Consider the following 13,663-nt stretch of genomic DNA (forward strand, 5'->3'; position numbering starts at 1 on the left):
ACTTTCGGGGTCGGCTTAGAATCGGGGCCGGCCTAGATTCGAATAAATACGGTATATCAAACTCCAGGGTCGGCTTGGATTTGAGGATTTTGAACCACGCGCCAATTTCCAAGTGAAATTGAGGGAAGTGGCGCGCAGCTAGCGCCACCCAGAAAAGAAAGTATTGTAGCCATTACTAGACGAGCCAGTAGCCACTTAACTCTTTCGCTACCGCGCCTATCAAAATCGATCAATTTGATCGATACTTTTGGGAGCGCCTTTTCATAGCGTTCCAGGCGTTTCTCGAACAAGTAAAGCTGTTCGGAGTTAGATCAGAAAATGGCCTTTCAAAATCAGTTTTGTTTTCATTTTTGCAACGGAAACGTGATTTTTGACACGCTTTTGAATCACCTGGGTGTGGAAAAGGGGCGTGGTCATCGCGCGTCACGGCTACCAACGAAGAATGCGTGCAACTCGTAATTACTCTGCACCAGCGCTTGTTTTTTGCTATCAGGGCGTGAATGGGGAACTAGCAAACTATTTTCAATCGTCAGGTTCGCGCTCTGACAGTAATAATCCCAGAAATCGGCTGAAAATGTCAAGCAGAGCCTGGTTGCAAAGCTACTTTATGATTTTAGGCAGTTTTATTGCCTTTGCGCAAGTTGTTTTGCGCAAGTTGGTAGTTCTACTTACCCCAGGACCATTCGCAAACAGTTTACAACAGTTTCGGTTTCGTTTCTGCATCGCGAAATTCATATTTAGCGCTACTACGCAGTTACCCAACTTCAAGGCTACCTGCCATGGCGCCTGAAGCGTTCGCGAGTGATCCTCGAACAAAGCACGACGCTCCTGATTCCCCCCACCCAAACACGATTTCTGCAATCAGAACTTCAGATGCAAGTCAAAAGGTCACACCCAGTCGCCAGGTGTCTGTTCAGCCGAGGACAGCGCTTCAAACCGGTCTTACACTGCCAGCTGTTCGCCTTCCAGTTTCGTTTCCATGCGAGGGTATATCCGGGTGTCTAATGTCGCTGCTTAGTTGAACTGTCTATTCGGACGGAGTCTCTGATAAGTTTTTGTACTGTTTCATCTGAAAAATGTTAGGTGGCGCTGCAATAGAGGAGGCTCGTTGTGCTGATTTTTTGCAGCGCGCAACTGCTACTCGGCCAAAGATCGCAGGGCACGATTCTAGCGCATCGTACCTCATTTTTGCGAGCAAGGCTACAATTGTGAGTAAGAAGATAATAATAAAGCTCAGCTTTATGTTTTGAGAGATAACTGACCGTGAACGACAACAAGCATCAGCCACGGCGTTCCGTTTTCAACGTCATGCATGTTTTTTTCCGCATCAAGTGCTTGTCCCAAATATTGTGCCCGCTGTAAATGCAAAGTCAGCCATTTACAAGATGTTTTTACGTTATGTGGGGGCAAATTGGTGCCTCTGATAACGTCAAACCGCCAGATTTATTCCGGGAACCACCCGAAATTGCACAGTTTGAATTGGAGGTCGGGCTTCACCGCAAGACACGAGCACCGTGCGTGCTAACATTTTTTTTTTTATATCTGAAAAACTGTTCCGCGCAAGTCGACATTTTTTTAGGGTGTGTTTTTGAAATGTTTCCCTACAAAATGTATATTCTAATTTTTTTCTACTACCGGTGGTTTGATATACACAACTCCTTTTGTATCATTTTTTTCGACAAATTGACAAAAATTTTGATTTTGATATTTTTTTTCACAACTATGATATATGAAAACCTTTAAAAAACTGGTGTTATTGGAAAGGCCGTTAAATATTCTGCATTTTGTGCTCCTGCAATTAGTGCCTAACCAATTTTTTAGCAGAAAAAAAAATGTTTTCTTGGGCCCCTAAAAATGGGTCAATTTTCTGCGGTAGCGAAAGAGTGAAGGGGCCATAGCTGGGGCATAGCTCTACCTCCCGGAAACCCACTGGAGCAGCCGGTTCACTGTGGGGGTGCCAAGTTCCCAGGTTTCTTGATGGCCATGCCGATGCTGCTGCTTCAAGCCGAGGTGAACTGAAACGCAGCCCGGCGTCGTCTGTCATGCGCAGGCATGTTCCTGCTACAAAAGTCTGCAAAACGGCGAGTTCGGGCTTCATGAGTCAATATTAAACCTCGAAGGTTTATGCGCAGCGCCGTAGAATTACCAAGAGGTGCTTATTTTGCTATTCCCGCCACCACGCTCACCTTTTTGCGTTCACTACGGAAGTTCCATAACAAACTGTATACATGTCCTCCGTGTTTTGACCGCTATATGAGCTCCAGTTGCTTCTTCTCCCGCTCAGTAAGGGCCAATAAGTGAGAAATAATGAAGCACTAACAAGTTTTTAATGGCAATGCAGTCAAGAAACACGATTTTACTTTTGTTTAAATGAGTCCTGACCGTTGAGCTTCCCTTTTTGTATTTACGAGTTCATTCAGCCTCGGTCTGTCGCAAGTACTCTTTACGCTCTTCGGGAGGGCACGTGCCCACTCTCGTTCCCTCTTTAGTTCTCCATCGCCACGCTGCACGTATAGGAAGCACTAGCGTCACTAAACAAAGGCTTTTAGAGTGTCGGCACTCTTTTCTCTCACTGTTATGTGCCGCCGGGATTTCCACTGGTCGGTCGGCACCACGTGATGTCTGTTTACACATGGGCGCAGCCATTTTGTTTCTGGGCGCCTCTCCTCTCTCTCTCTCTCTCTCGGCTGCGCGGGCGCAAGAGCAGCCGGTCGCACTCTGCCCGTCACAACCGGTGGCGGTTGCGTTCGGAGAGATGGCAACTCTTCAAGCCAGAAACAAAATGGCCCCCAGACGCCTCCGGGTGCGTGAAGTGGCGGTACTCTTAAGCGTAGCTTATTTAGTGACGCTAGGAAGCACGGAAGGCGGCCATCGCGCATGCAGTGGATATTGACGACGCGGTAACCACCAATGCTGCAATTACGACTTCGAACTTTGGCTCAAGGCGATACTCAGAATTTGAGGGCCCCATAAAAGCTTTGGAGAAATATTCGCAATGCGCTTAGCTCGAATATTTTGAAGCTTTTTAGATATCTTTGGTCAGTGCTCCTGAAGCCGATGTTTTCATGAATACGAACCCAAAATTCTGCGATTGGGATCTGCGATTCGTGTTCATGTCCGTTTCTTGATCCATTAGGTGCAAAATATCTTATGCGCACAGCTTAATGGACGTGTACTAACACTACCAGACCAGGAGAGCGGTCTTGTTTGATCCATTGATGCCGTATGCATCGTCAGAAGTATCGTCTGCTCGCGTATTGTTACGCCAGGCAGGCTTTCCAGCGTATTGCCTCGCGAGCAGACGATATCATAATTTGGAAACAATACTTAACACTGCATAAAGACATTTATTGATTGAAAATCAGAATGCGAAGGGCTTTTAAGTAACGAGTTTTATCAAACGAACTTCTGAAGGCATTGTTACACGAGGAACAGAGGATAGTTTTGACGTGAGTTATCAACGGCGTTTTCGTAGATGATCATGCTCACCGCCCGCGGCACCAACCGGTCAAAGAGGCCTGCTTTCTTGCTCTACGCATTCTAATAAATGTCCATTAAGCTGTGCGAATAACACATTTTTCACATAATGGATCAAGAAACAGCACGTTTTCACCACACCACGCGCAACGAAGTCCGCAAAGCTGCGCCTAATTTCGCACAAAGCACTCCTGTACAACCTTCGCACAGATGGATAAATTTGGTTGGCGACAGGATTAAATTAGTTGGAACTTGAATTAAATTAGCTGGCACCTGAATTTAATTAGATGGCACTTGGATTAAATTAGCTGGCATTTGGATTAAATTGTATGAAAATTGCTCCAATTAATTTGATTAAATTGAGCGGGAAAACCTGTAATTCATTCTATTTCTGACCACGCTACTTTTGATATCTTTCTTGTTTAAACAGGAGTCTAGTTTTTTAGTGTGAAACAGGAGTTTCCCGTCGGCGCTTGTTTTCGTCATTCTTTTTTACATGCTACAGCCAGAGTATCTCTTATACAGGCCATGTTTTGCCACGGCCGGGCTAGAGCGGCGGCGTGCGCGCGTTTGTATTACCACAGCGCGGTCTGTGTTGATAAGCCGACGGTGGTTTTGCGCTTGCAAAGGGCCTGGACAACTTTTTTACGACCCCTCAATGTTGCCAGGTGGGAAGACAAACATTGACCGTGCCCTCGTTAACAAAGGAGAACCTGGGATTAGGACGCCACCAGAGAAGACGGCAGAATTTCTGGCACTGCGCAGGCACAAAGCGTTATACAGGAGGCTACGGCTGGGACTGATGCCGCCATTTTGAACTGTGCGGATAGTGGCCTGCGTGCGGTGTGGCGTTTGGTTTTGACGGCGCAATGGCACCAAACAAGCGGTGCCATCATAGTGCCGTATAGGGAGCTTTCAAGGGAACGAGGCTTATCGCGGGCACACTTCAAAGCCAGTCGGGGCCGGCTACAGAAATTCATGAAGCGCTTCAGCTTTAGCCTACGTCGTCGAACCACACACCGCCCAGAAGTTGCCCGGTGATTTTGAAGAGAAACTGATTGAGTTCCAGCACCGCATCTTCATGTTCAATAAACGTGATTTCTTTTTGTGAACGCTGACCTCGCCTTTTTGTTCGGCCTACATTCGAGGTAAGTTTTTTTTTTTTTTTTTCATGGCTTCGGACTTTCGGGGGTCGGCTTAGAATCGGGGCCGGCCTAGATTCGAATAAATACGGTACAATACCAACAAACAACACATGCACATGAGAAACATTCAAAGCAGTGTAATAAACAAAGCCTGCTCTGCGTCATGCAATTTAATAGAACTGTTGCTCTCGCACTGGTCACCCTCTCTTTTCGTAAAAAAACATTTCCAACAGCTCCCGTGCTGTCTGGCACTGCTTTGCCTTAGAATTTTTCCCCCATGCATTGTGGTTCACAAGTGCAGGCACCACAAAGCGTGGGCAAGTGTGCCAAATAATCTTCCTTGACACAGTCTTTGTCAACCTTCATGCTGTAATAGGGATCAGCCATTCAGTACCAGTGTTCGCACAGGATTCCGGGACAAGAATTCAAGGATATTTAAGAACTTCCAAGGCCCTTCCAAAACATTTTCAAGGGTGCAGAGGAACATGTGTACTAACGCTTCACTACTGTTTTCACCCGCTAAACGTTCGCGTCTTTACATCTCTAAAAATTACCCCAAGAAAAATCTCTTTGGAACAGCTGCACCCTTTGGTTGGAAGTGGACAAGTTTACCCGCACCCACAGTAACACTGAGGGAGCTTTACAAAAGCCATGCCATCTTGAACTTTTTCGGGCTCTTAAAATGCTCTTAATATACAGACTCAGATAGCGAGGAACATTACTTAATACCCCCTCCTGCCATTCCCATCCCCAAATTGACGACTCCACTGGCTCTGCCCACCATCACACCAGTCAAAATAAAACATTCCAGTAAAGCTGAAAAGCTAGATGCACTGCGTTCTCACATTCGAGCTTTGCTTATCTGGGCTCATTTTTATTTCACCCTGGAGTGCCGACACCATTTGTTTTCCAAACATAGTGGGGCATAGATATGGCGGGACACAGCAACGGGAAGATATTTAGAGTGAATAACCGGATGAGGCAATGCAGAAAGCAGTACGGCAAATTGGAAGGGGACCTATGCTAATTTCTGCCTTGTCCAATGTAGGGATTTCGTTCCTACGAGCCAATGTGTAAAGCAGCATGCCTGTGCTCCCAAGCTCACTTTAAATTGTAAAAGGTGTACAAAGCAGCACTACTGCAGCCCAAGGTGGCTTTAAATTGTGAAGAGCATGTTTTGGATGGGGAGTGTGCAGGGCCACGCTGATATAAGCCACGAAAACCCGGTCACGTAATTTAGTCTCCTCTTAGTTGCCCCAAGAAATCAAGGCTTTGCAAGGAGAAGGAAAAAAAATTCTTGGCTTTCAAGGCCCTTGAAAACTCAATTTTCAATTTCAAGGGTTTTCAAGGGCCCGTACGAACCCTGCAGTACTCAAACACACACTGCACAGCTTATGCACACCACTCATCGGGCACTGCTGACCAGCAAAGTGCGAAATTCAGGGGCGAAGTTTTCAGTTTTGTCCTCTTATGTCCATTTCAAATATTCCATTTTCAGCGAGTTCTGACCGGCCTAAAGCAGATGGCCCGGATGTAATGCTGCTTGAGCAAGACGGAGCTTCACTGTGTGTGTCATTCGTCAAAGAGGCCTTGCGTGTGCAACTCAACACTATTGAAATGACGTGAAATGGGCATGTTTGAAACAGACACAACTCAGATTTCCACCCCAGAAGCTATTTCAGTAGGCAAAAAATAAAAAATAAAAACAAAACTATAGCAGCAAGGCTGTCTTTCAACACAAAAAAAAAAACAATGAGGAAAGAAAGACTGTTACACACAAGGTTTTTCTGCTGGGAGCTACTTGACTATTAAATGCCATACATCGAAACGCTGCCTTCCTTGTGTTTAAGACTTTTGTGGCACAAGAAGGATGGGCAGTGGCCAGTGAGCCCAAGTTAGGTACGCTGAAATCCTTTAATTCAAGGTCAATGAGGACAAAAAACTTCTTCAAAGGAAGCCAAGTCCACATTGGCCTATTTGCTTGCACAATGACTGCACTTTTTTTCTAGCAAACTTGACTAAAAGTTTCGGGTGTGATCATTACATGGGTTAAAATTTCGAGTACCTATTTCAGAGGGATGAAATTTGAGCATCCATAGGTTGTTAGCCAAGGTTTTTACAATGACTACTGTAAGCATAACTGAAAAATAAATCTCAAACGCTTACTTCTGCACTAAAGGAACACACACTTACTATGTGGGCGAATAGATCGAAGCAAAACTACACCAAAACTGATAAATGCAAAAAAAAAAAAGTTATTTCTATTGCAGTGCGCAGCCAGAAGTGGCGAAGACCGGAGATGCCGAGCGGAACGCGTTCCGCTCCCCGCTAGCAGACGACGCTCGCTTTCCTAGCGCAACTCGCAACCGCAGCGCCGCGGTGGCGAGAGTCGCGGCCGGCCGCCTTCTCTCCACGGCCGCAACGGGGAGATACAGAACTGAAACTAAAGCGTGGCAAACTGTTCGCATGGCGACGCAGTGAAACATCCCCCTCGCGAGGGGCACGATCAAATGCAGAGCATTTCCGGGGGCGCACGACGTTAAGTAGTTTGCGTTACGTTAATGTTGTTGCACTTGTGGCAACTGCTGACGAGAGAGCGCTCGTCAGCAGTAAAATTGGCAGCCTCGGCGCACGTTTAGTCCGAGAGAGGGGAGAGAGTGTCCTTGAAACGTGCCTGGGCGCGCTATCAAATGTTGATCGCGCTGATAGCGAAACGTCTGAGCCGGGCATGTCGAGGCGAGCGATGCGGACAACTACGGACGCCAAGAACGGGTGACATCGTGAGTTAAAGAAATGCTCTGCATTTAAAAAGGCTACTCAACGGACAAACCTGTTCCCGTACAGACAAACGTAAAGCTTGCCCCAGCACTAATGCCAGGTGAGTGGCCTGCATCAAGACCCAACCCACACACACTAAACAATCCAGCTGTAAGCATGAAGCATAAACTATGTTTTGATATAAATGCCAGAATCAAGCAGTGCATATGATGCACAATAACAGCTACATAATGGAAAATGCCCCTTCTGCTGAAGTCATCATCTTTCAAACTTCCACGGAAAAGTGCAAAATATTTGTGTTCTAAGATTTTGTTCCAAAAATTCCATTTAGGGCTTTCCGTGCCAAAACTACTGTTACAAATCGGCAGTCCTGTGTTGTGTTGTGGTGGGTGGCTCCGATGTGCCGCCCAACCTTCAACAGCACACTTCAACAGTGAACTTTCCCACCGAGCCGGCAAGACGATAACACCGGCATGCTGCCCCCACACGCGAGGTTCTTACTGGGTCTGCGTGGTTGCGGGCAGTCGTTGCCACCCTTTGGGGCCTCGCCAGCGCAGTTAATTCAAATTCGAGCACCCCGTCCCCTACGACCGCAGAAAAACCCACTGCTGCTCTCAACTCCTCTCTTGTGGGTGTTTGACTCTGCTTTAAAAACTTCACATCAAGGCCAGCGGAGTGAAGTAGTATAAAAACGCTGGCCCTTCAGCGAGCCGAGCCAGTGAAGTTTTAGACTCGGCTGGAAAACGTTCCGCTGCCTGTTCGAGTCGTTCGCATGACACCATGCCCTATCGTTGCTTTTCTCCACTCCAGTTGGGCCTCTGGCGCTTTGTCGTCCGAACAGAGGGCAAAACACTTGCCAGTGACGCTACCTTGACGACGCGGGTTGTACTTGCACGCCTCGATCTTAACACTACACATTAGCTATGAGGCACACTGGACGAATTCAGATCACCTGGGGGTTTTCCCCTTCGTCTGAAAAAACCCCCGCTGTGGCCGGGAATCCGACTCGTGCAGTTGCCACAATCATTTGGGCAGGAGTTGCCGATTTGCAGCCTGCGGACCAAGACATTTACACCGGACACAGCTAGAGTATTTTTCCCAGTTAGGGCGTGAAGCTACCATCAGGGATTACACTGTTACAGTAGCACCAGAAACCCTTCTAAATGCTTCGCCCCATTTTTTTTTAATTGCACACAGAAAACTAATAGTGGGAACATGGCAGGATATCTGCGAGTGTCAGAAATGAAAATGCCCAATGCTTAATGCGAAATTGTGAGGGCCGTAATATTTACTAATCCCTCGGTAGGATTCACATCTAACTTCCTTCCCCCCGGGCCGGCCACCAATGCCATTCTGTGCACCTACTCCTAAGGTGTACGTGCCAATGAACAGGCCTTGTGCATGTCCCCCAAGGAAGGGGAGAGGTACTTACACGGACGTGACTCCCGGGACCAAGTTAACGCACGCAGCCAGCTTTCTCTCCACAAGGCCACTGGAACGGCCAAAGAAAGATGCAGTGTTAGCCTTGGGGCACCCCTCGCCCAGCCCACCATGGTGGAGAGGCCGGTTTGGGAGAGGAATTGCTATTCACCGCCACCATACTTTTACGACACTCGGTGCAATACACGTGGAAAATAAATATGGAAGGATTAGGGCAAATATAAACGTGGACAGCAGTTACACAACCTCATATTCCCTCTTTCGCACCATCAACACAGCAATACGAAAAATTGTGCAGTTGGTGACCAGGCTTAACACCTCTGACTGTTGCTTATTAAGTTTTTTTGTTGTTGTTAGATTTCCTAATATTGGTCCCAGGATTCCCATTCCTCAAAATACAGATTTCGCCAAGACACTAACACCTCCAAAGGATGGTTTCCATTAGGTACAAGATATACACAGCCACTTTATACACCTTACAGATGTTAATAACATGCTTGCCCTCCAGCAAAAAATACTTGAGAAGTGTGCGTTTGTTGATACGTTGTTATGCTGTTATACACATTCTATGCTGTTATACACATTCTAGCACTTAACGGAACTTAGCAGGGTTCCCTGGGACCAGCATGCTTGAGAACCCCTGTGTTATCTTATGTTCATGCTTCGTCGTCTCCTGTAAGTGTAAATAGACTTTTTCTTCATCATCTACTTGCCTCGTCTCATCATCGGGTACTTCACGATGACACCACCCACCTCAACAACGAACCAAACTTTACTGGCGGGTTTACGGACCCTGAGCTGCATTCCTATGAACAGACCTTGAGAACACCGGGCTTCAGCGGGGAAGGGCACGGAGTCTAAGTGGCCAATGGTCAACATGAGAGAGACGGGGTGCCGCGGGTGAACGGTGAAAATGAACCCAGGCCGGACATCTCGACGGACCCCAACCAGACTTTTGGCCGAGAGAAATTTCGGCTTGAAAATTGGACTGCGAACTGTGTCTTTGTATTAGAGAGGTTATGAAACACCGAGAACATATGATAGCTTAGTCTCGCGATGTCGGAATATCGTCAAGGTGTCGGCAGAGAGCAACGAGTTTACTTCACCAACGGGCCGAACGAGAGGACAGAGGAGAAGCTCATTCCCGCCTTGCAGGACAAGCCACGCTGCGACGTCGAGGAAGCGACAAGGCGCATCCCTGGATATAACAAGGTTCTTTACAAAACTGCCAGAGGTAAGCGCTGACGTGCTGGCGCTTGCCACCGTTTTTTTATCTACATTTCCTGCAGTCCAGTGCGTCTCGATACTGCAATTTCCGAGGCCTGAATCATTGGTGCTTTGAATGGCAGACCGTTAAACGTCGAACTCGGAGGCTGTTTAGGGTAATAACACACGGAATTAGGCGTATGACATCTCCGATTTACCTAGCATTTTAGCATTTTGTTTCCTTCCTTCATAACTAGTAGCCACAGGTTTCATTCGGAGAAAAATATTGAAGCGCAAGAGGGTTGCCACGGAGATCTGAACTCTCGAGTGCCTATGCACTTCCGTTTCTACCCGCCGCGGTGGCTCAGTGGCTGTTGAGCACGAGGTCGCGGGTTCGATTCCCGGCCGCGGCAGCCGCTTTTCTGATGGAGGCAAAAAGCAAAAACGCCCGTGTGTACGAGATTTCGGCGCACGTTAAAGATCCCCAGGTGGTCAAAATTAATCCGGAGCCCTCCACTACGGCGCGCCTCATCGCCTGCGTTGCGTTGGCGCGTTAAACCCTACAATCAATCAAATCAAAAACTTCCGTTTCTGCCGACTTCGATTGTGTATAACGTGTGGGATGCTACGGAAATGTATAGTTACTGTGCAGTACGCGTATTTTTTTCCAGCAAATATTGTAATTACTGCCGTTCTTTTTTTTTTTTAATTTTGCAAACTTCGCTTAGGGATCTTTAACGTGCGCAGAAATCTCGAACATACGAGTGTTTTTGCTTTTCGCCTCCATCACAAGGGCGGATACAGTTAATTTCATTTCTCTATGCAGGTTTACGCGCATTTATGGTAAACGCTGCGCGTTTATCGTGTTTGTACTAGTAACGGCGGGTACCCTCGCCCTCTCCCCTAATTTGCATAGAAAAGTTACCTTGGGTTGGGCCTCTCCCGAAAAAAAATCCTGGGTACGTGCCTGATAGTTTATGAAATAATGTTAAGTGAGATATGTTGCGACAATGTGATAAGACTTCAAGTTGAGCACGATTTTTTAATGCTGTTACGCTGCTATAGGGTGAGTAATCAGAAAAGACGAAGCGGAAAGCACGGTTTTGCAAGGCTTCTAAGTCATTTATTACATATGCCTGATGATGGTCCCAAATGGCTGATGCGTACTCTATTTTAGGTCATATTAGTGAAATATATGCCAACTTTCGTAAACGTGCGGGAGCATGACCGAGGTTACGTTTGAGGAAACCAAGAGAACGGTTAGCATACGTGAGGATATAGTTAATGTGATCACATGTCAAATGGCTGGTTAGGTGCATGCCAAGGTGTTTACAGGTGGAAGCTCTCTCCTTGAGGCTGTTGCTTAATATGTAAGATGCTGAACTTTGGGAGGCTCGATTAAAAAAGGACACCACTTTTGTTTTAGCAAGATTTACAGGCATTAGCCAGGTTGAGCACCATGTGTTTACAGCGTTTAGTTCAGACTGAAGAATTTCGTGGTCACTCACGTGCAGCTAAAAATTCTAAAACTGATGAAATTCACACAATCTTAGGAAATGGCAGAGCAAAAGTGATGCAGGTGCAGGCTGGCACAGAGCTCCCACCTTTAAAGGCAGGGCAACCCTAGCAGGCGAGGTTCGCTACATGCCTTCTATTTGGTTCACTTGTGTTTCCAGCACCTGGCCGCACCCTGCTGCTGCATCATCTGTGCTCGAAGTGAAGTGTGTCATACTGTTTGATGGGGAAAGCGTATCGCCCTGTCGTCACTGGACCAGAGTGTTCGTCTTTGATCACCAGTATTCTCGACCCCATTCGACAATTCCAAAAGCATAGACAGAAAGACAAGTTCCCGCAAGGCAAACGTCGCAGCAAATAATGTGGCCTCGCTGCCTCCCCCAACCAACTGCCCTCAACTTTGCCAATAACGTAGAGGCACCACGACCATTGCTGCTAAAAGCACTACCACCAGTAGCCGCCGCATCAAAAAGGTAGCAAGGTTTGGAAAGGTAGCGCGTTAACTATACTAGTTCATACCACAAGCCAGGTGCAGCACTGTGGAGGCTACACTGTGGTCAACAGTGCGCCCGCCGAGGGCACCTAAACCACCGTGAAGGAAAAAGGCGCCGGGGCCTGGCGCTGCCACCTGCCGAGAGGGGAGAAGGAAATGTCCTTTCAGGACCCCCTTCACGGTAAGTTAGGCGCCCTCAGTGGGCGGGCTGTTGACCACAATGTAGCCTCCACAGTGCTGCACCTGGCTTGTGGTATGAACTAGTACAGTTAACGTGCATCAGACCTGCCTACGGCTAGCCTCAAGGGCTATCAATCCCAGCTATACCAGATGGCCACTGCCGCCAAATACGGGTTGCCATGTACGTACTGGAAAGAAAGTTCTCAAATGAGTTGGCCAAAACTTGCAAGCACTTGAAAATGCACTGCCTGAAGGGATGCTGAAGTGAGCTGTCAGCATTGTTTAATGAGCTCACCAACATACAGTTTCGAAGGTATAGGTCACGTTTAGAGTTCTTTTAGCCAATACACTTTTCTAGCACACAAGTGCATTTAAATGTCGCACATCCCACAATGGGGAGGGAAAAAGTGGGTTGGTGGCTGCATTGTAAAAACGTGAGGAAACCGCGCTACAAATCGGACACAGACTGACGTGACACATTCAAAGTTCTTTTGGCCAATTCACACGCACTTTTCCAGGAGGAAAGTGCAAGTAAATTGGCCAAAATTGACCAGCCCCATGTTTGTGCCACCTCAGTCTATGTCCTGTTTCTATTGCCGTTTCCTCGCGTTACACTCCCCTCCCACCATCCTCCCTGCTGATTCGCTGATGTTGGCTGTGACGATATCCCTGAAAGCATGCACGCAAAACCTAACCGAATGAGAGCACATTTAACTTTTATTACGACCTTGAACAGACAAGAAGTCTGTTTTTTACCCCAAAATTGGCAAAAAAAGGTGCTCAGGGCTGAGATAGCACAACAAGGCATTGAAAACCAGAGCGATGTCACTGCAGTGGATCGTACAGCAGCCGCTATGGGTACGAGACATTTTTTCCTCTTCCGTGCCTTACACTAACCTAGGGCTCTGGACCTTGAAAAGACAAATGGGGGGTGACATGGGTGAAACCACGCAATAGAGACACAAATAAAAATCCAATAAATGTACTTCAGTGTTCGTTTAAAACGACCAATATCCTGTGGGCTTCACAGATCCTTTTTTTTGTTGTTGTTTTTCAAACTTCTGGCTGGAGGTTTTTGGATGCCAAAGCTTCAGCCTGGGCTATGAAGTGTGCTGTGGCGGAGTGCTACAAGTAATTTGGGCCACCTGGGGATCTTTAACATGCAGCAAAATCTTGACACACAGGTGTAGGAAAACAGCAAGAACCAAGTCCACGTCACTGAGCTCACCACCTCAGCCACTGCAGAGGGTGCCTATCCGGTCTTTTACCGAGGTGGAAAAGTATACACGCCTCCCAACCACAACTGCCCACTCACCGACTGTACAGGACGAGAAAGTAGTAACGTGGCAGCCCAGCAACCAGTGCTCTCTGATCTACCACTCTGCCCTGCACACAAAAGAACCCAGCCTCCGAAGCCTTGTACACTAGA

General features: G+C 47.3%; 1 protein-coding gene across 2 annotated transcripts in view; it reads right to left on the reverse strand.

The window, feature by feature from the left end:
• Window positions 1–13,663, reverse strand: part of LOC144178346 (protein CutA homolog) — a 52,815-nt gene that overhangs the window by 33,146 nt on the left and 6,006 nt on the right. For both annotated transcript variants that reach the window (XM_077706125.1, XM_077706134.1), the window contains exon 3: window positions 8,833–8,892. In XM_077706125.1, the coding sequence (XP_077562251.1) occupies window positions 8,833–8,892 (60 nt within the window). The remainder of the gene's footprint in view (window positions 1–8,832; window positions 8,893–13,663) is intronic.

This window comes from Haemaphysalis longicornis, unplaced genomic scaffold (genome assembly GCF_048455015.1).
Source record: "Haemaphysalis longicornis isolate Haplotype H1 unplaced genomic scaffold, Haemaphysalis longicornis Haplotype H1 scaffold_1, whole genome shotgun sequence".
Classification (NCBI taxonomy): Eukaryota; Metazoa; Arthropoda; class Arachnida; order Ixodida; family Ixodidae; genus Haemaphysalis; species Haemaphysalis longicornis.